At 40.5% G+C, this 23,120-nt stretch overlaps 2 protein-coding genes across 5 annotated transcripts; both read right to left on the bottom strand.

Moving 5' to 3' along the window:
• Window positions 1–1,539: 1,539 nt before the first annotated feature.
• LOC140562027 (uncharacterized) lies at window positions 1,540–11,190 on the bottom strand. 2 transcript variants are annotated; one of them, XM_072687386.1, is made up of 2 exons: window positions 11,102–11,190; window positions 1,540–5,283 (listed from the first exon to the last, which is right to left on the bottom strand). In XM_072687386.1, exon 2 carries the CDS (start codon window positions 5,176–5,178, stop codon window positions 3,139–3,141), a length of 2,040 nt encoding a protein of 679 aa, XP_072543487.1. In that variant the 5' UTR covers window positions 5,179–5,283; window positions 11,102–11,190; the 3' UTR covers window positions 1,540–3,138. The 2 variants fall into 2 exon arrangements, with proteins under 2 accessions (XP_072543487.1, XP_072543488.1); XM_072687387.1 differs by lacking the exon at window positions 11,102–11,190 and adding an exon at window positions 8,582–8,752.
• Window positions 11,191–14,824: 3,634 nt separating this feature from the next.
• On the bottom strand, window positions 14,825–22,019 carry mfap3l (microfibril associated protein 3 like). Of its 3 annotated transcripts, none has more exons than XM_072688754.1 (3): window positions 21,841–22,019; window positions 20,462–20,892; window positions 14,825–16,947 (listed from the first exon to the last, which is right to left on the bottom strand). In XM_072688754.1, exons 2-3 carry the CDS (start codon window positions 20,736–20,738, stop codon window positions 16,037–16,039), a joined length of 1,188 nt encoding a protein of 395 aa, XP_072544855.1. In that variant the 5' UTR covers window positions 20,739–20,892; window positions 21,841–22,019; the 3' UTR covers window positions 14,825–16,036. The 3 variants fall into 3 exon arrangements, with proteins under 3 accessions (XP_072544855.1, XP_072544853.1, XP_072544854.1); XM_072688752.1 differs by having other exon boundaries at window positions 21,829–22,019; XM_072688753.1 differs by lacking the exon at window positions 21,841–22,019 and adding an exon at window positions 20,981–21,622.
• Window positions 22,020–23,120: the final 1,101 nt, after the last annotated feature.

A 23,120-nucleotide genomic window follows, 5' to 3' on the forward strand; every position in this document is an offset into this window, starting at 1 on the left:
CTACCTGTCTAATGACCATGTTCAAACCTAAATGGACTCGTAACTATGTGCCACTATTAATATCACCACTATTAACTATCTGTTGTATCTGGTTTGGTAATTTTTATCAATAATTTATAAATCTGACCAGAGGAGGACGGGTCGGGTCCTCCTTGTGAGTCTTGGTTCCTCCCAAGGTTTCTTCCTCCAGCTCTGAGGGAGTTTTTCCTTGCCACTGTCGTCGTTGGCTGCTCACTGGGGGTCTTTGATCCTTCATGTCTTACGTTATTTCTTCTTTCTTCTTCTTTGTCTCTGTCTTTTAGTAATCACTAATTATGTAAAGCTGCTTTGTGACGACAACAGTGGTAAAAAGCTATACAAATAAATCTGACTTGACTTGACTATAATAAACTGCTGCCCTGAGGGCAGTAGCTACTGTAAAGCTGATGAACCGCTGACAGAAGCTCTAATATACTGCTTCAGGCACTCTTCTGACACAGGAACACTAATATCCGCTACCTCGCTAGCTTATTTCTAAACCTGAGCTTTCGTTAGTGCTTGTTAGGATTAGTGGTAAAGATTTATCTGAAATTTCAACTCATACACCCACAATTTTAGACATTCCAAGTAATACAGCTCAATATTTCAGCTTAAAGTTCAGGTCTTTTTTTCTTTCTTACAACTGGGACCGTACCAAATGAAACCTTTGAAGGGAATTGTTTTATTTATTTGAATGTTTATTGTAAAATCCTTTAGTTTTACTATATTTGCTGTAACTAATTTTTTTTATCTAGCCCATTATCAACACCCCTGAGCTTGGTACTTATAGTCCCCTTCATAGCAAAGGTCTTGCACCTGGAGGCACCAGCTGTGCACCTACCTCCACAGCAATAGCAAGGGACTTTAGTCTGGATTTAGACCCAACCAGAGTCACACCCAGCACCTTGTTTGATGCACACATTTGCTACATAATTAATTCTGCCTTCTTCCGCCTACGTAATTGCAGATCAGTACTACTGTCTCTCTAATCTACTTCTTTTACAGGCCATGTACCAGTCTATTCATACTCCTGAACACCTACAACTGAACATCCTAATTCTGTGCATCCTAATTCCCTGCTGTCCTGCTCACTGCTGAGTCCATTCGTGGTTGGGTGCTGGTGCCTACCCTCTGGATCAGTCTTGTTCTGCTGTGCTCCTCATAACCCCTTTTTCCTCTTTTTTCCATTTATTGAAATGCCTTGTTTACAGTTCTCCACCATCCTGCAGCCCAATGCGATGCTGTAAGATCTCATATTATTTCATTCTGGCCTCACTGCCCAGCTGTGCATAACTAGAAGAACTGTTGTCTTACTATCTGTCTTGCAGAACTATGAGACCTGTAGATGCGTCAGCTGCGTTCTCTGCTGTGTCGGGGCTCTCCCGCTAAAAAAAGCACACACATTCGATTAGCACGTGTCCCACACCGACCACAGATGTGCTTTAACATCTCTTCACTGACTCGAAACAGTCTCACCAAACGTTCATGCGAGCACACTGATGCAACAAGAGAACATCAGGGAAGGAATTCAATTTATTGTCAATGGAAAATGAGAACCGTTCATATTGAAACGATGAAATGTTGCTCCATAGTTTTATTCAGTCATCAATATTGTTCTATACTGTGGAAACCTGCATTATGAGCACCTATTTATTTAGTTGATTCAAAGACTGCTCCACTAAAAATGTAGTGATACTGCACGTGAACTACACATAGGCTAGGATTTTTAATTCTAAGTAATAAAGATACTTGTTGCACTATGTAGTCGTATAGAGTACTTCCTATAACTATAGGGCATGCAGTCGTAACAGGCTAGCGTGAATAAATAATCAAATCTTATGAATTCAGCTCAAGAGAATTACTACTAGCTTTCAAAAGAACAGAGGACACCATAAGCGAGTGGTAGATAGTTTACATTCTATGCGGCGTTTCCAGTATAAAGTATCAGACTCACCTATCTACATTCAGTGGCCATTTTATCAGAAACACCTACCATATACACTGATCAGCTATAACATTAGACAGGTAAAGAGAAAAGCACTGATCATCTTCATCTACAGTGGCATCTCTCAAGGGGTGGATATATTGGGCAGGAAGTGAACAGTCATTCTGGAAGGTGATGGGTTAAAAAGCAGGACCAATAGTCAAGCGTAAGGGATTTTCTGGTAGGCAGGGGTCTGTACCTGGCAAAAGTAGTTCAAGAAATGACAACCGTGATTCGGCAACAGTCGTGGGCACCTTAAGGCTCACCAACACGATCTATGAAGGCCTCACCTAACAACTTATAGGACTTGGAGCCAGATACCCCAGTACGCCTCCATGCCTCGAATGGTCAGATATGGTGTGGCGGAGCAATGGGGACCTACTCGGAGTCAGGCAGGTGGTACCAATGTTATGGCTGATCAGTGCAAGTAGGTGCACTTTTTAGGTGTGGATTTGCAGAGTTACTGACAGCGTCTACATAATCGACACCCTCCAACAATGGAGGGAGAACGCCATAAGGCCACCACTGACTAGATATTATGTGGTGGACCAGTCTCTGTTCAGTATACACTGTAGGTATAGCTCTATAACACCTCGTCTTTGTTCATTAACCATTTCTGACAGCCATCCTCAGGTAGGACTCAAACCCTGGGCCTGGAGCACATTTTGGTGTTTACCCTGATCTCAACACAAGTCTTTACTCAGTTGAAGGTGGTGTGTTGGAGCTGGAAACCACTAAATGGACCAGTCTTCCAGGACCAGTGTTGAGAACCACTGCACTAGCACTTCACAAGTGGTCAGTTTATGACCACAGAGAAGCTTGTCTTGATATTCTGGTTGGAGGAACATTCTCAACATCACTGTCACTGATACACTGGTGTCAGTTCAGCATCACTGCTGTGTGGAGGACAGTCCAATGCCCCAAAAATCTCGTCAGCACTGGGCCTGTGGTCGTTCCTTTGCACTGGTAGATGGGGTAGAGGCGGCAGATCAACTGCATACCAACAGATAGGCTCCAGTCAGTCGCTGCAAACTTGAGACGCGCCTATATGATTGGTGTTTCCGATAAAACGGCCAGTGACTGTAGGTATACAGTAGGTGTAGGTTTAAAGCGGACAAAGGACGTCTGCAAATCATTCAGTCACACTTCTGAGAGCTTATGTCAGAGAGCAAATTTGAATGATGGGTTTTCTGATGCAATTTCAGACTGTACCCTCGAGCATAGGTTTTTCCACATATTTCACAGCGGTGGTTGCGCTCTCGTGTGTGCGTGTTCATGTGCCTGGAAAGCTCAGACTTATCGATGAAGCATCTCTCGCACTCTGGGCAAGAAAAGGGCTTCTCTCCGGAGTGGATTCTCTTGTGCCGGTTCAGTAAGGCCGTGTCAGCGAAACATTTACCACATATCTCGCAAGCTTTGGGTTTAACCCCGCTGTGCCAGCGTTGATGCTTCACGAAGTGGGAGGCGTCACTGAAGCGTCTCCCACAGAGCGTGCAATGGAAGGGTTTCTCTCCAGTGTGAATCCGGCGGTGCGTAGCCAGATTACCGCCATGAGAGAAGCGTTTCCCACACTCTGGACACTCAAAGGGACGTTCCCCAGTGTGCGTTCTTAGATGTTCTCGAAGGAACGCTTCCTTCTTGAAGCACTTCCCACACGTATCGCACTCGAAAGGCCTTTCAGTGGAGTGAGTCTTGAGGTGCGCTTTGAACTTCTTCTCATCGGCTAAGCTTTTGCCACATTCAGGACAAGTGAACGTGACAGCTGGCTGGTGGACCAGATCTTCAAACCCTGTAAAAATGGACTCAGACCGCTTCAATCTTAAATGCGTCTGCACATGCCACTGGAGTCTCCCAGCCGCTGTGAAACCTTTCCCACACTGAGGACACTTGTGGTTTTTCTGTCTTCTATGATAGCGCTGGTGGATCTGAAGCTCTACGGAAAGTCTGAAAGATGCATTACAGTCTGAGCAGCTGAACGGATTCTCGTCCGTGTGGGTCTTTTCATGCCATTTCAGCCTGAGCTGATGGCGGAACTTCAGGCTACACTGCGAACACTGAAGCGTCTTGCCTCTGAAGTGGGTTCGCATATGACTTCTCAACACCTGCTGATGGGCAAAACTCTTGCCGCAGAGAAAGCACTGGTGTGGCTTTGGTTTGGAATGCATATGCTGATGCTTGATCAGACTTCTTGACGTGGGGAAGCTCTTTTCACACGCTGTGCAAGTGTAGGACTTCTGCCCAGTATGCACTCGCTGGTGGACCGTCAGGTGAACGGAATGAGCGAAACCCTTTCCACAGTCGGAACAGCGGTACGGCCTTTTACCCGAATGGAAAGCTTTGTGGATCTTCAGTTTGGTTTCATCCTTGAAGCTTGTCCTACACTTTACACATCTAAAAGGCCGGTCAAAGTTACGTGTTTGCATGTGCTCGCCTTCAGGGGTGATCGGCTTTTCCGGCTTAAGACAAATGACGCTCTTTCTCCGGATGTTCAGAGCAGCGGCCTCTTCTGCGTGAGTCTTCAGGTGATACTTCAGCTCAGGAGACCGTATGAAAGTTTTGTCGCAGTATTTACACTGAAACGGCCTCTCGCCCGTGTGGATCCGGTCGTGGATCTTCAAATTCCGCATGTTGGCAAAATTCTTCCCACATTTGCCGCAGATAAACGTCTCCTCTTTTAAATGCGTCTTGATGTGGCGGGTCAGGTAATACTGTAGAGCAAAACTTTTCCCACACACCTGGCACGAGTGCGGCTTTTCGCCGGTGTGCGTCTGCTCGTGGCTTTTCAGGTTGCTGGCTGTGGTGAACGCTTTTCCGCACTGGGAGCACTCGAACGGTTTTTCGCCCGTGTGCGTCCTTTCATGGATTCGGAGATGGCTGGGATCTCGGCAGATCTTACCACAGTAACTGCAGCAGTTAATTTTATCATGCGAGGAGCTCAGAAGCAGCGCACTGGAAGCAGAGTTAATCTTCTCGTACACCGAGCTAAAATCACCAGATTGGGCAGCGACCTCCACCTCCTTCAACTTCAGCATGTATATTTCATGGTCATCTCGGGAACTGCGCTCATTCCAGCGTCTCCTGCTAGCAGCAGGAGCGTCGTCACTCTTGGGTTCTTTTCGCGTTTCACTAGCTGGATAATCCAGCCACTCACTGGCTGAGCTGTGACCAGTCGCCATGACCTGCAGAATCCTCCCTCAGCAGTGCAGTGTAGTGTTTCTTTGAGCTGGGTCGGTTCTGGTAAAGTCCAGTAATGTTTAAGACATCTCCTCCTGTGAAATGACCTGTAAGAGAAAAAATCCCCTCACATTTAAAGCCCAAATAACACCGTGATCCACTCTGCCATTTCTGATTAGGCCAAACTAAGCTTGAGCCTATCCTAAAAATGTTTTCACCATATTTTCCTCCAATTTTTGGTTTTAAGAGTCATTTATAAATCTCACATCCACTTGGAAATAACATTAACATTAAGCCTGAACAGTATGTGAAAGGTGACAGAAAAACACAGTCACTGAGTTGTAGGATAGTTTTCTATAGGATATATTCTATAGGATATATAGGAGCTATAGGATAGTAGTCATCTGCTATTATTAAAGAAAGAAAAATGTAAAATGTTAAATGTAGATTGTAGAACAGTTATACAAATTTGGGGTAATTTTAGAAATAAACATTTTAAACTCTAAACAAAACAAAAAAAAAGCTTATTCTGATGTGAATATACACAATTTCATATTTAAACAAAAATAAATTATATTAAATTGAATAAATTCAAATGTATAATTGGTGCATTATCAAAACTGAAATGCTGATAATCACTTGAAGTTCTCAAAGAAACTTAACCTTGTAATTACAGAAAAAACAGCCTGGCTTCAATCTGAACAATAAAAACTATTAATTCAACACGTTTCCTATAATTCCTTTTTCAACAACAACCCAAACATAAACAACAACAATAATAATCCTCAATGCTGTACTGGAACTTTTAAAGCGTCACTATAGGAAATTGTCATTTCTTGATCCTGGGCTCCCCCTATAGTCAGGAAGGGTAACTCATGCTTTGAGCCCCCACTAAAGGAGAAGCTGTTTTTCTGAAAGTGAAAGAAGCATGTGGACTGAGGCGGCAGAGTAATACTACAGGGTTTAACACCAAAATGACTCGGGTTACGCAGCGTTACGCCGTTCTTGTGAGCATTGTCCCGGACTATTCAGCAAAGTTACATACCACAGAGGGCCGAGCCCAGAGTAGCAACGATAGAGATGCTTTTCTCCCTATTAGAAGTCAGAGGAGCATCACAGTGATTTTAATGCTGCTATTTTAAGGTAAAAAAGCTACACAGCGCTGCTTTAATGTGCTGAGAGTTTTTATAGGGATGCATTCATGTGTATTGTGTCTGTATTATTATTATTACTACTATTATTGTCAAATTGATCACAATGAACATTAGAAGGTTATGTTAAGGCTCTCAGGGAATATTCTAAAAGATTAAACATCAGGTAAATGTGGGTTAAAACAAATCACAGGAACACCCAATTTCTCTCATGTTTACTGGACATAACCGCTGTTTCATGACAAGGATGAAACTGTGATTTCAAAACTGCTTGACGAGGTTTAATGTGATACAACAACGGCCCATGAACAACACGTTATGTTAAGAGAGCTGTAATCTACAGGTTTATGAAGTGTAGAGAAATGTGGTTTGAGGTGTTTCTGGTTTGCAGTTTCGCCACGTTAAGCCGGGTTAAGCCGTGTATCTTTAGAATATTTCTATGGAAAACGCTTCATTAAACATAAGCAGATTACAGGTTCCCCCTTTCATCAGCAGAGAGTGTCGAAGACCAACATAATGTGTACTGGATTTCAATGCACAAAAGGGCTTTAATGGAAACATGGTTGCTTTGTTCTTACATTACAGTTTTTATGAAAGTTAATGAGATGATGTGAGAGGTTGGTTTGACTAATTACATTTAAGCCGTGTCAGGTTTTTATACACATTATCCCTGAAACACAGAACTGGGATGTTACAGAAATACTGTGGGAGGAAACTATAGGTTATTATGGAAGAATTATACACTCACAAACCTTAAATCTCTGAATTTCGGTTATCTGAATGATGAATGGGCCAGTAGAAATGCTCCAAAATGACTAGGAATAAAATCGATGAAGAACCTCCAATGAAGAGGGTTTTTTTTTTGGGGGGGAGATACAAGGTTTTTATGTGACAGTAACGAGATCGTATTAGTGTAGATTAATTTTATGAGCGTTAATGTTGTTTATGTCCCTTTCTATAAAAAAAATTTCTTCTTATTTTCTTTCTTTCTTTTTCTTTTTAACTGCAGGTTGATCCATTTGTTAGTGTCTAGGAACAGTAACGTGTGATGGAGATCTGGTGTCCCACAGTAGCCGTATGACCACATTTAGCGAAGCTCTTTGCTTACAAAGGATGTCAATGGAAAATCTACATTTTGTGTCATTATTTTTTTTTATTACGTCACAAAAGTTACATCTAAACAATAAAAAAAAATCAAATTTCAACTTGATTACTGTAAAAATGGAGCTGTACTTTAGTACCTTTTACTGCACTGATTATACAGACTGAGACACAGTACTACATTACACATATATTAATATTACACATGACAGAAATCTTACTTACATAAACAATAAATAAAACTAAGGGAACATTTCTTAAAACCAAAAGAACAAAGTATTAAATCGAGGGAACGATTTATTTCGAGAAGCGACTGTTGATTTGAGGAATATGAATATTATTATTTTCTACCTGGATGCTTTAGGGGCTCCTCAAGTTTCCTAAAACAGGAGTTGGGGGTATTCCTGTCTCTTGCTTAATGAAAACATCATGGTTTATTTTTAGTCTGCAGGTTCATCCCTAATCCTGTTGGCAGCAGAGCTCGTCTAGGAGCAGAAACAGGAGATGTCCAGCTTATTTTATTACACAAAGCCAGGAATCGTCCTCATCACGTCTCTGTATGAGGAGAGAAAACGTCAACAGTGGTCGCTTTGTCCTTTGTCCGGACGGGTTCAGGCCAGGATTTAGGAGCATTATCACACGACCACCACAGAAACGGAGGAAAATGACATTTCTAAAAAGAAATAAACGTTTAATTAGATAGTTCAGGGGTTTTCTCGACTGTGTGGCAGCTCTTTATCAGCTGTGTCGCTGTGGATGGAGCGGTGTAACGGGGGACGCTGGCGTTAACGGGAGCAGCAGCAGCAGCAGCAGCAGCAGCTAGGCGCTACGTTCACACACAGCCCGGCTCCGGCAGCTATCTAGCACCAACTGACCCTGACACCGACACTCAAAACCGGGTCGTTTCGTACCGTAGATAGACAGCTGTCACACCGTGTTAATGCCCACACAAGGCAGCGAGCTGACCTGTTATTGTAGCTTCTCAGCTAAAACCCTGTTGTCCGGTTAAGAGGCTTTTTGGCTGAAACTCGGGCTGCCTGCAGTCACGCAGCAGCTCCAGTTCTAGCTTAGCATCACGATATAAATAAAATATCCCCGTTATAGGACCGTCTATGTCAAACAGACCTTTTCAAAAATGTGTAAAGCCTATTACCTTTTTTTTGACCACCTTCTTGCGACCCCCAGGTTGAAAACCACTGGGTTTATAGAGAAAGTCGTCAGATCGCCCCCTGTTGTTAACGTTCAAAACACAGATTAACGACTAATCTGAGCTGGAGCACATTGCCGACTATGCACGAAACGGGCAAGCAATTGTACACCTCCCAAGTGAGTTACCTACAGGTAAAACGCAGAATAGGAGTAGTTTAGAGTGTTTTTCTGAAACGGACTACAAAATCTGTCGCGTCGGTGACCTTGCTCTCATAGGATCGCACGGAGATGCGCAGCACTGAATCATGGGATTTGTAGTTCAGATGTATTGAGTTGTAAACTAAACGGTTCGAGGCTCAGGAAAATGTTCTGCTGTGTATGATTTTATGGTCGCATGTTTTATGAGAGTTTTGCTTCATTTTAAATCCGTGATCTAAATATTCCAAGTGCAAAAAAAAAAAAAAAAAAAAAAAAAAAAACATGATACAAGAATTGAACAAGAAACTAAAAAATATATTATTTTAATATTCATAATTTCAACATGTTAGACATGTACAGTAAAGTCCATTTTGACCTCCTGCTGACTGAGCTGTGCTGAGATACACTGAACAGCTCAGTGTAGTACGGGCTGTGCTACTCCATAGCCTGCAACGGTTCTGACACTCTCACTTTATCTACTGGAGGATGATAACACTGCTGCTCCTCTTAATAATTACAATTATTCATTTAATCATTCATAATGTCTCTGGTTAAAACACTCATAGTATATAATATATAATAGTATCGTATAATAAGTATAAGTTGTATTATTGTATAAGTATAATAATAAAACCCACCCAATACCGACTGCTGCACTGATGTACATTTTATGAATGTAAATATAAATATTTGTTAAAATCTCTGTTCTATCTGTCGGTCTATCAATAGATCTGTCTGTCTATCTATATATCTGTCTATCTGTATATCTGTCTGTCTGTCCAGCTCTCTATTTGTCTATCTATAGATCTGTCTGTCTATCTATATATCTATATATCTGTCTGTCTGTCTATCTATATATCTGTCTATCTATATATCTGTCTGTCTATCTATATATCTGTCTGTCTGTCCAGCTCTCTATCTGTCTATCTATAGATCTGTCTGTCTATCTATATATCTATATATCTGTCTGTCTGTCTATCTATATATCTGTCTATCTATATATCTGTCTGTCTGTCTATCTATATATCTGTCTGTCTGTCCAGCTCTCTATCTGTCTATCTATAGATCTGTCTGTCTATCTATATATCTATATATCTGTCTGTCTGTCTATCTATATATCTGTCTATCTATATATCTGTCTGTCTGTCTATCTATAGATCTGTCTGTCTATCTATATATCTGTCTATCTATATATCTGTCTGTCTGTCCAGCTCTCTATCTATCTATATATCTGTCTATCTATATATGTCTGTCTGTCCAGCTCTCTATCTATCTATATATCTGTCTATCTATATATCTGTCTGTCTGTCCAGCTCTCTATCTATCTATCTGTCTATCTATATATCTGTCTATCTATCTATCTATCTATCTATCTATCTATCTATCTATCTATCTATCTATATATCTGTCTGTCTGTCTATCTATATATCTGTCTGTCTATCTATATATCTGTCTGTCTGTCCAGCTCTCTATCTATCTATATATCTGTCTATCTATATACCTGTCTATCTATATATCTGTCTGTCTGTCCAGCTCTCTATCTATCTATATATCTATCTATATATCTGTCTGTCTGTCTGTCCAGCTCTCTATCTATCTATATATCTGTCTATCTATATGTCTGTCTGTCTGTCCAGCTCTCTATCTATCTATCTGTCTATCTATATATCTATCTATATATCAGTCTGTCTGTCTATCTATATATCTGTCTGTCTGCCTATCTATATATCTGTCTGTCTGTCTATCTATATATCTGTCTATCTATATATCTGTCTGTCTGTCCAGCTCTCTATCTATCTATATATCTATCTATCCAGATCTGTCCAGCTCTCTATCTTTCTGTCTGTCTGTCTAATATTTATATTAATATTATTTTTTCATATGAGAGGGGGAATCTATCTATATATCTGTCTGTCTATCTATATATCTGTCTGTCTGTCTATCTATATATCTGTCTGTCTATCTATATATCTGTCTGTCTGTCTATCTATATATCTGTCTATCTATATATCTGTCTGTCTGTCCAGCTCTCTATCTGTCTATCTATATATCTGTCTATCTATATATCTGTCTGTCTGTCCAGCTCTCTATCTGTCTATCTATATATCTGTCTATCTATCTATTTATATATCTATCTATCTATCTGTCTGTCTGTCTGTCTGTCTATCTATCTGCCTGTCTGTCTGTCTATATATATCTATCTATCCAGATCTGTCCAGCTCTCTATCTCTCTGTCTGTCTGTCTAATATTTATATTAATATTATTTTTTCATATGAGAGGGGGAGCCTCCCTGTTGAATGTCTCAGCCCTCCCACTGGCTCTTACCGTGTGAAAGCAGCGCTCGCTGCTGAAGAACCTTTCACAAACACTGACAGACTGACCGGGTGGCTGCGAACCAAAGCAGCCTGCAGTGTCTCCTCAGACCCTCTTTAGAAAACAACACATTATTTATTTATTTATTAATATATTATTTCATTATTTTATCCCGGCACTAACGTCACTGTAAGTGTGAGATCTCTTCCGGGGTGTAATGTCTGTCAAAATAAAAGTCCTTATCCGAGTCAATCATTTAATAGAGGTCAAATAAAACGGGGGGGATTGTTACCCTTCAGAACAGGACCCCTTCACTGTAAAAGCGAACCTTTACATGTGCATACAGGACAGTGAAGAATAAGACAGCACACATGGGGAAAATAAATTGCATCAGACCTTTTGAGGTTTGAAGTATAATAATAAAACCCACCCAATACCGACTGCTGCACTCATGTACATTTTATGAATGTAAATATAAATATTTGTTAAAATCTCTGTTCTATCTGTTCTATCTGTTCTATATAAAAATATAACAAAAACATATTCTCCAATTAAAAATGTCTAAATATTTTGGACAAAAAAAAACGTATTTAAAGCGGTATATATATATATATATACATACAGCTATATAAATTGATATATTGGCAAAATTGTAATGTTTAACAATATATTAGGCTGCCTCAAACAAGTTCTTTTGTATTTCTGCTTATATACAGTATACAAATACATCATACACTTAATCTGCTGTACAACGTCTTCATTTGTCTTTATTGCTACAAGCTGACAAATCACATTTGCACATATTTTTGAAGAGTATTTCACTGCTGTCCAATGAAAAACATGTATCTCCATTTTTGTCTGTTTTTAGTTTGGTTTGAACCCTGTAGCAGTTCTGTACACTGTAAATCTGGATAAACAGACCAATAAAAAGTTCTAAATTACTTGAAATAAAGAAATTAAAAAGTCTTATTTTACACTGACTTCCATTCAACTCACTCAATTTTGTGTGTTTTTATTTTGATAGGGATCTTTTTGCGCTTGTTTGGAGGGACTTCCTACCCCAAATGTTTCACTTCAATAATAAAAAAGGTGAAATACTTAATACAAATGTACAGATCACTACAATCCAGTGGCAGAAAATAGATCAGCTGACCTTAAAAACACCACAGGGAATAAATCTCAGGACTGCGGTGACCCAGATGATATTTCAGAATTAATTAGATCACAGCCGTTCAGTAAACGTGTTGAGATTAGATTTGGCCCCATTGTTTGATAAGGAGGGGAAATAAGGGGGAGGCTGTATCTTACCTTGAGGGTAAGGTGGGCTTCATCTTTCACATTACCCTACTTTAAACTCTTATGTTGGAGCAGAGAAAGAAAGCAGAGAGACAAGAGTGAATAACGGTGCTCTTCTCTAGTGTATCAACATACACACACACACACACACACACACACACACACACACACACCCACCCTGTCAAGGCCATGCAGCCGCCACAGTTCTACTAAACCCTGAGGCAGTGCAGCACTAATGGATCTTGAAACTCAGTTTAGTGAAACCATTAAAAGCCGGTGATGAGGGTAGACCTGTTTGAGTGTGCTGCAGATACAATATGCTAGATCAGCAGAAATGAACATGGTGTTATATGGGTGTAGCAAAGAGAACCAATCTCTCTGTTGTTTATGAATCTGATCTTCATGCAGAATTAGCTGTGAGGAGGAGAGAGAGTGTGTGTAGGGCTGTGCTGGAAAAAGGCCTTCAGGAATATTCCAAAGGTCAGTAGATACACATTTTTTTGCCCTTAGAAATGGCTCCAGCCTGTCAGAGGGCATAGCAGACACACATTTACACTCACATGACAGCAAAAAACCAGAGTACATGACAACACTGTAGGAGTCGAACCACATAGGCGGTACAATGCCATGCACACAGCGGTAGGGAGAATATCACAGCTGTTTGGCCATTTTTTGAACCCTGTAGCTGCTTCTGTACACTGTGTACATATATTGAGATGAACAGGCCAATAGAAATGCAGCAAATGACTTTAATTAGAAATGAGAATAAACTCCTCTTCTCTTACATTGACTTCCATTCAAAGCTAAGAACATTTTTGCTCTCTCCTGTGAACTCATTCTCTCCCATTTTGGAGATACGTGTGTTTCATTGGACAGAGACAGTATATAGTAAGTAAAGTGAGCTGTGGATGAAGGCTGGTGAACGTGCTGCAGAACCAATCTTATAAGTGCAAGTTCCACCTGGAAATCATAAGTTAGTGTGAATTATCATTATGGTATTTTTATGGTTTAGCGTCCTAAACTGTGCCCTAGTCACTATCCCCTATTTCAGATGACTCTATTGAGCACTCTATTAATTCCAGTTCAGACACTCGTGTGTGTGTGTGTGTGTGTGTGTGTGTGTGTGTGTGTGTGTGTGTGTGTGTTCGTGAGCTCACTGCTGTCTGACAGCATTCAATTAAAATGTTGATCTTCCTCTGAGAAACTGAGCGCAAGTCTTCAAACCGAACAACGCAATGAATTATGGGTATTTCATGTCAATGAGGGCATATTGTTTGTACACTAGTTAATGCAGAACATTGTGGGATTCTTACAGTGCCCAGAAAATTTGGCAAAACCCCAAAGGAGTGCACTACATAGTGAACAGGGGGCCGTTTCACTGTAATGGCTGACAGGATGACGATTAAAGGATGACAGGATGTATTTTTTATTTTAAAAATATAAATAAAGTACAAATTGCATCTTTATTTATTTTTTTAACAATTAAAAAGACATCATTTTAATCATCTACAATGCGTACGATGTGAACTGCTTGTGTACTGTTACAAAACTGAATTCTAAGAATGATAAATGAACAGACGTCAGGATACTTCATATTATAAATATCTAGTTTTTCTGTTGGATTGTGAATGTTTTTATAATACAATAATTTATACTATTATACTATGTTTGAAGGGAAAATGCTGCTAAGATAAGTGAATAAACTGAACAACATGACAACACTGCATTCTGGAGAGGAGTTTCTTCAAGGGCTCTTTAGTAAGGGTTACATGCAGAACAATCTGAAAGTTGTTCTTATATAAAGATGCACAACCTGGATGCTTCTTTAAAGACTCTTACAGTATGGGTTTCATTATTATGAGCCAAATAATCTTTTTTTTTTTTTGCTGAGTGTACTTGTTCTTATGCAGTTTGTGAGATTAACATACACAGGTTATTGAGTTCAGCTTCTCTGCAATCTTTTTATGCTCCATGCAGCACATATAATACCCATATGATACTCAGATCCAGTATAATATAATAATAATAATAATAAAATAATAGTAAACATGCCTGTATAGTGTCATATGTGTGGTTGGTGTGGCACAACACATAACAGATAAAACCACTAGCTGCCAGGGAGCTATTACACTATGTGGGAGACCAGGGTTCCATTCCCAGTCTGGGTGACCGTATGCTGCGCTACACCAATAAGAGTCCCTGGGCAAGGCTCCTAACACTACATTGGCCCACCTCTGTAATACGAGTTACCTTGTCGCTCTGGATAAGAGCGTCAGCTAAATACCGTAAATGTAAATGTCATATCATCCAGCAGTGGTAACTGATCACAAGGCCGTCTGTCTTTTTTGCGGTCTGGATTTACAAGCTGATTCAAAAGGTATCCTTCCCACGCTTCTCACTAAATGGGCACATACACAAATCAACACTCAACAAGCACACTTACACAGCAGACAGGTTTTTATTTCACTACAAAGAAAATGCTGTTTGAAGAGCACCACAGTAGGAGAGAAACCCAAAACGCCCTCCTCTCCCTCTCGAATTCCAAATGTTAAATTCTACATTTTCATAATTACAGCTCATCGTTATTCTTTTCACATGCAAAGAGCTACAGCTCTTTTTTTTTGGAAGGAGGATTTGGAGAGCCTTAGGTCGCTTAGAAAGTAAAACCAATTTAAGAGGTTAAGGCTGCAAAATTCAAGATTATTTCCAAACAACTGAGATCAACTTCTTTCTAGAAATGTACATCAAAACAGCAGACAACCATCTAAATCACTTATTTTGCAACCATCAAAATGAAAATATAGGGACAAAAAAATATGAATGAAAATGAGCTGCAGATGTTAGGCTGCACATTAGAAATGAATGAAAATAACACTAAACACAAGTAATACTACTTAAAATAAAACCACTAACAATGCTCGTTATATTAATTATAATAATATAAGGACTCCAGTGGTCATTCAATCAAATCCATGGGTTGCACAATATTCTATTCAAACTTCTGTCCAACTCTGAGGAAAATGATAATACACACACACACACACTGACACCAGCTCACTCAAGTAAAGGTTTCACTCCCTCTCAAAGCCCAACTTAAACTCACCAACATGCATTTATCATGCATTTAAAAATGGAAGAAATATCCTAACAGAAGAAGTCATGAAGCTGTATCGGGTCTAACACTCTTACGATTAATGCACTTCAGCTTCAAATGATACTGCATACCTTAAAAACTTAAATCATTCAGCAGATTATGAAACAGACGATCTACATCCATATCTAACAGATAATGAAATAGACTATCTAGATCCATATCCAACATTAGCCCTAGTTTCCAGTAGCCTGTACAAACTTGAGCGTCCGACTCTACATCCATCAGTAGCCCTAGATTCACGTAGCATAATAAATACAAAATCAGTGCTTGAGGTGGTTGATTTTCTAAGTTGACCATTTGTCTGAAAATACATTCAACATGAATTGTCATGGAAAACGAAAAGGTTCAGTGTTCTCTCAAGTTGATTAATAGTGAAAGCAGGTGAAATGTAACAGCTTGTTCTTTTCTTTTTTTTTTATCTGAAAAACAAAAGATGACTTGACCTTTCCTTAATTTGTAAAAATGCATAGCAAGGTAATCATCCCGTGCAAAGGACATTACACATGGCTTTCATAGATGACTTGGCTTGTCAGTGATGCCCCTCCTTCTTCTTCTTCCTCCTCAGCCTTCTCATCTGCCTTCTCATTCTCTTCTGGCTCTGCCTCCACAGGCAGCTGGGCCAACGGGCCAGGAGAAGAGGGCCCTTCGGCCATGGTTGGAGCCTCCATGTTGCAGTCTGCTTCAGCAGCAGGCGGGTGAACTGAAACCTGAATAGCGATTTGTTGAGGTTGCTCATGAAGCGAGGCGTCATCAGAATCTGTGTTTGGAGACCCACTCCGCTCCCTCTCCCGCGTTCTTTCCCGCAGGATGGTGAAAACATTGGCCACCGCCGATCCTCCAGCAGCCCCGCCGCTGCGGCAGCCACCTTCGTGACCTTCAGGGGCCTGTCGAACAAAAGTGTGCCTCATCTCCTCGACTCCTACCACTTCGAGAAACTCTTCCATGAAAGTGCGGCAGTTCATGATGAGCGGCGGCAGGGGAATGCTACGCGCCAACTCTTCGATGTAACGCGCAAACTCCATGGTCTTGAACTGCGTGACCTTTGCCAGCTCCAACGTTTTCGCAGACGTGATGATCGGAATCCGTTTTGCAATCTCAAAGGCCTTCTGGAGCTTCTCTGCACCCTCGGTGCGGAAAAACTCGTTAATGGCCTTCTCCGTCTTCTTAAGGTGGCTGCTCATCATGCACAGACGAGTTATGTTTAAGATCATGATTATGGTAAAAGTCACCAGACACACGACCATGTAGTACACTCCCATGTCGCCGTTCGTGAAGACCACACGGACCGTCACCGTGTAGTTAGCCGTGCCATGAACATTGGATGCCATGCAGGTATATTTGCCACGATCTGCGAAACTGATGCTAGTGATGTTGAGGATTCCATTATCCAGAATCCACCATTTGCCATCTGTGGAAACACAAGAAGAGAACAACATGGTCAGGGCAGATTACAGTATTTTAACACCTCTAAAAGAACAAAATTCATTAAAAAAAATTAACTACAGTTTTAGGGGTGATGTAAAAAAAAAAAAAAAAGGCAGATGCATTAGGATGCAGTGATACCCAACATACTAGATGGCCATAATTACATTTTGCTAATTACAATTACAATTTTAGGCTGTTTGGGTATGAACATCTAATTAAAACTGCGCTCTAATTTTCATTGTTTTAACACAAATTGTGCAAATTGTTTTATTCATGGTATTGTTTTAAATAAGAAATTCTACATCGTACTAAAAAAATAAATCAACAAATGGTCAAACACTAAAATTAGGAATACATTATGAAATCTGAATAGAATTGGTATCAGCAAAAAGCACAGATATTTAATTTTGGCCGACAGACTGAGTACAGGTACAGTACAGTACACCTGAGTACAGGTGTTTGTATTGAACTCCAGAAGAGTGTTGACTGCACTAAAATATCATTTTATTATTTATTCATTTACTACTTTTGAAACATAACAGAAATAAATATTATAGAATTACTTCTTTGCAATGTCAATCCAGACTGACATAGTCCTAGCTGCTAAATTTCATAAATAAGAATTATAGTGGAACAGAATTGTGACGTCAAATTACCAACTACTTTTAAAAACAGGGCCGTAATCAGACATTTCCATAAGAGTAAGACCGATAGTAAGACATAATTAACCCCTTGAGAAATAACTCTTGCTTGAGTAGCCTTTATCTAAATAAGCAGTCTTTATACAGGAGAGCGTAAGCTCAGCAGTTATGCTTGGTCAGAGGTTCTGTGATCTATGAATCCATGAGTCATTCCCTGTATAGCACAGTTCTGCAGCAGTGCTATTACTTACTGCTGTCAGCCAGAGTCCATTTGGCCAGACCTGTAAGCAAGAGCCTCAGCTAATGGCAATTCATTAATGCCTTAAGCACTCTTGCAGAACTGAAGTACATTTAATCTTAGTCCTCAAACGGCCGACGAGCCTAAAGTGTCAAAACTGGAAAGTACTAAGTAGCTGTCTATGTTAACCTATGAACAAGCACTATTCGATTCATTACTACAGTATTTGCCACTTACTGTTTTTCTTTGTTGTTGTGTATTCATTACAGTAAACAGATATACACAATTAGACACATTAATATTAGAACTTTTACATTTCCTTAAGGAGCAGTTTCCAACATTACTCGTAACTCCTCGTTAGTAACTCATTAGCAACCATTATTTACCATAATTTTATATCACCCTTTCACATTATTATCTATACAAAGCTGCTTTAATTCAAACATACGGATTGATTTCCTATCAATCTACTATCTACTATTGTAGATTTACGCTTCTATTCTGGATCATCATCTTGCTACATAACCCAATGCATGGTTTCCTAAATAGCAGCAAGTTGTTTCAGTCCTGAAGCAGCAAAACATCCCCACATCTGTCCCACTACATCCACTGTGTCAGAAAGCTGGTGTGCAATGCAACACTGTCTTTAAGCCACACATACAAGGACGCATGTCAAAATAAACCATTCACTGGGACTGAGATAAGCACTAATCATAGTGGTGGACGATATGGTAAAAATAACACGCAGTAAAACCAGTGCAGAACAAAGACTGAGGAAAGGCTGAATGTCACAAGCTCTACAGTTCTAAGGAAACACTATTGCTTAAAGCTACTAGCCACAAGCCCTTTATACGAGAATAGCATAGAACCTGGAAAGCAGCCACTTTCTCTCTTAAAAATAAAAATGCTACAAAAAGTTCTTTACAGAAGAACCATGTTTGTTCCATAAAGAACCCTGTTTGCAAAATTATGTATGGGTGAAGAACATTTTAGGAGGTTTTTAAAGCAGCAGATGTAACCATGCTTCAACAATCTTAAGGTTCCTTACACATCTCCTTCACAAAAACAGCCCTCTATGGAACCAAAACTGGTTGTTCTGTGGTGCTGCCTTTGCAGCACCTTTATTTTTAAGAATGTATATGTATGAACGCATGTCTATTAAAACACTAAATGTCTAGATAGACTGTGTATAAAGGGCAGGTCACAATCAGACTCAATGCATGAATATGCTTGTTAAATTCACTTCTCTAAAAGAAAGTCTGGTTTAGTAGGGAATGAGGGCAATCATCTCTTGCATCATGAAGCCAGAGGCCTGTGTGTGCAGGCTCATTTCTGGGCATCAATAAAGCATGCTCAGACTGGTTAAGAATGAGGCTCCGACAACAAAACGGTCAAAACCATTATAGCTTGCTGCTACACAGACTGCACAAAGAAACAGCAACTAATGACTGTTCTGGACACAGCATAGCTGCTCTAATTAAACGATACCATCCCAGTGAATCAAAGACTAGAAAAAAACTAAACAAAACCATGTTCTGACCCAGTTCTCTAGCGATCACAGTTTGGTCTTTCTTTGTAAAAGTGTCTCAGATCCATATGCTTGTGCAATTTTCCTGAACTTTTCCATCAACTTCAAGAACTGACTGTTCACTATCTGCCCAATACATCCCACCTCTTGACAGATGCCACTGTTGATAAAGATAATTCATGTTTTTTCACTTCACCAGTCAGTGGTTTTATTGTTATGGTTGATTAAATTTCTTCATTGAATTTTGAATCTTTCTCCCAATTTTGACACTCCACACTCAATTCCCCTCCAACACATGCAAAGCCAACCACTGCCTCTTTTCGACATGCCCAGAGGAAAGAAGCAGGCCCCCCTCAGCTCCAACGCACCAGCTAACACCTGACACCTGTGCCGGCCAACAATGCTAAGGAGTGATGAAGGGAGTGAGCGGCATCTTCCCACCTGGAGAGAGCACGGTCAACTGTGCTCACTCAGACTCCGGCTGCTAATGGCAAAGCAGCATTGCTCAGGATTCAAACTCACGGACCGCCAGGTCATACTCGATCAGGGTATTTTTATTTATTTATTTATTTATTTATTTATTTTTAAACTCCATCATAATCAAGAGTTACACTGATGGTGTAACAGAGAATGTTTTACCATCGTAACATAGATAAATCAATCACAATTACTGGTGGTTTTGTAAAGCAATAGTTGTAAACATAAAGACCCTTGAATTCAATCACATGGTGAGTGTTTCTACAAGAAATTATTTCACATCAAACCTTTGACTACACCAACACAAGGATTTGTTTAGGATTATTATATTATATTGTGAGAGATTTGATGAATCCCTCTTTTAAGCTCAACAGAAACACCTATGTTATGGTTTTCAAATTTATTTTGTGCAGGAAGTCTTTTATAAAGCTCATCTGAAACTGAAGTTTTACACGGTTTATCCCTTTACACCCACATCCTTCACACGAACAGCAAGACGAGTCATACACCACTGTGAAATGACTGCTGAATGACTTTTTGAAAGAGCAAAGCCTGCTTCTTGTTTTTCCCCCAACAGTGTAGTGTAGCCCCCTTACCACAATGCAGAACTTACCACTCTCTTCAGTGTTTAAGAGGTGACCATGCGAGTTGAACCAGCGCACGTTTGGAAAAGGGTCACCGGTGACATTGCAGTCGACCAAAACGAAGTTGCCCTCTCGGGCGATGATCTGGCTGATTGTGGTGAGCACCACGGGGACCGAGCCTCCATCCGGCCTTATCCGGCTTTCGCTGCTGTTTCCATCCGCCAGCGAGAAGTTCAAGGCCCCTGCGGTGCGGATGCTGAGAACAGACACTAAATAAATTAAAACGTATCCGTTTACTCCTCTCATTTTGGCGTCAGTGGCTTTCTGGACCAGCCCCTGAGATGAAATGTCAGTCCACTCTAGTCTTCATGTTAGACTGACAGGTTATCTGCAGGCAGCCCAGCACACAGAGCCAGGACTCCTGATAGTTGGAGTCGTCCTCAGTTCCTCAGCAGCTCCACTGCAATGAGAAGGAAGGACAGAAATTAGGAAGTGTGTCATTTAACCAGTAGATAATCATCTTAACTTTATTACAAGATAAAACTCACATGAATAACACCTTCAAATGAATATTATGAACTGTATATATTATAACTTAGCTATAAAAAGGGGGATTGGGGGTCGGTATACTGCATAAACAAAGCCACCAGGCTTACATCCGCACTGATCCCCACTATAACTATCGGTCAGAGCAATTTGCACGAATAAACAAGAACAATATTTGCCAATATAGCTAAAAAAACAGCGGAAAGCAAATTAATAAACTGTAATATTACACAGAAACAAAGAGACAACCAGCTAGCTAACGTTACTGAACCGTTAACGGGAGCTAACGGTACCCTGCTTCATGATAGCGAGCAAAACTGCACGTCCATTAAGAGCCCAGTCGCTTTTTTCAGAATAAATAGCAGTAAAAACTGTCAGTCAGTGTCTGAACCAGTGTTTAAAGCCCAATAATGGCCTGAACAGTCAGAGAAGAGCCGCGGTTCAGCTCTTTCACGGGAGCCTCTTCGATAAACTAGCGGCCGTTAGCTCTGGCTAGCTAGTCAGCTGATGAGCCCCAACAGCCGGAGCCGGATATCTGCTCTAGGTTCCACTAAACCGCGAGTCGCTCAATTACCGGTTTTACACACGACAGAAAAACACAGATCACAACCGATAAACGCCGTCGACCACTGCGGCACCGCCATGCTGACCGCAATGACCGCTCTAATAACGTTTTATTGACCGTATCTAGATGTCAGGAGAGCTCATCTCCAGTGCAGAGGGAGGGAGAGAGGGAGGGAGGGAGAGCTAGCGGTAGTCGCCGTCTTTAGCTGACTAGCCAGCGTAGGCTGGTCACATAACTTCGCCTAAAACATGATAGATGTCCTTCAAAATGTCCAGGGTCGCTCACCACATTGTTTACCGAGAGGGAGATCTTTGGTTTGCGGTTGATTTTGCTGCAGAAACGGCGGTTAAATGAAGAAATGCTGCTTTGTGTCCATCGGTGAATCTCTCCTCCACCACAGCCTCCTCCTCTCTCTCTCTCTCGCTCTCTCTCTCTCTCTCTCTCGCTCTCTCTCTCTCTCTCTCGCTCTCGCTCTCTCTCTCTCGCTCTCCTCGCCTCGCCTCGCTGGCGTTCTGAGTGTGGGCAGTCTCTTCTGCTGTACTAGCTCTAGCTCTCTCTCTCTCTCTCTCTCTCTCTCTCTCTCTCTCTCTCTCTCTCTCTCTCTCTCTCTCTCTCTCTCTCACACACACACACACTCAGTGTGACAGATTAACACAGTGTAAGCTTCTGTATGAAACACATACAAACACTAACAAACTGTCAAACACACACACATACTGATAAACTGACAGTGTGAGCCTTCATACACACACACACACACACATACTGATAAACTAACAAAGTGTGAGCCTACACACACACACACACACACATATATATACACACACATACATACACTGAGAAACTGACAAAAGTGTAAGATTACATATATACACACACACACATTAATGAATTGACAAAGTGTATGCCTACACACACACACACACACTGTACGGCCCTCGAAAGTGGCTTTGGGCTCTGAACACAGTACGAGCCTTTAATCCAGATTCTTTGAACGCTGTGAACTTCTCCAAACTGAGAGAGCTGGTGGAGGCCTAAGCCACATCAAGATGATCTTCACACACATACACACACAGATTTAACAAAAAGACTTAAAGAAGAAAAGGCTACACACATTCTTAAGCAAATCACCCTTGTTATGCAAAAATCTCCAAAAGGGCAACTTTAAAGGAGATGAAGAAAACATCCACAAAAGTCCTAATAAAATAATACAATATTTTATTCAAACTCCTTTCTTCATCATGACATTTGGACAATATAGGGCAGATTTATATGATTAAATGTCCAAAAATGGAAAGCAGCATATTTCTTGTGTGACAGCAATGACATGAGCGTTACACACCTTTAAAATGATTTAATAACAGTGCATTTTGGTTGTTTGCTTTTTATTGTGTGTGAAGGGGTGCAGGTTTCATGTATTTTCAGTGCAATGGGTTTATAAATACGACACTTTACTCAGAGAAGTAATAACCGATTAATCTCACTCAGATGACGAGGCAATAATTTGTTCCTTTATGTAATTTATATGTTATATAAAATAAAACTGTAAGACTTTACGCACCCGATCAATCAATAAG

This window comes from Salminus brasiliensis, chromosome 9 (genome assembly GCF_030463535.1).
Source record: "Salminus brasiliensis chromosome 9, fSalBra1.hap2, whole genome shotgun sequence".
In the NCBI taxonomy this organism is placed as follows: Eukaryota; Metazoa; Chordata; class Actinopteri; order Characiformes; family Bryconidae; genus Salminus; species Salminus brasiliensis.

Excerpts from the sequence above, each read along its gene's own strand:
- LOC140562027 (XM_072687386.1), bottom strand. The coding sequence starts at position 5,178 with ATGGCGACTGGTCACAGCTCAGCCAGTGAGTGGCTGGATTATCCAGCT.
- mfap3l (XM_072688754.1), bottom strand. The coding sequence starts at position 20,738 with ATGAGAGGAGTAAACGGATACGTTTTAATTTATTTAGTGTCTGTTCTC. Across the intron at positions 16,948-20,461 it reads CTTAAACACTGAAGAGAGTG|ATGGCAAATGGTGGATTCTG; the intron begins GTAAGTTCTGCA and ends GTGTTTCCACAG.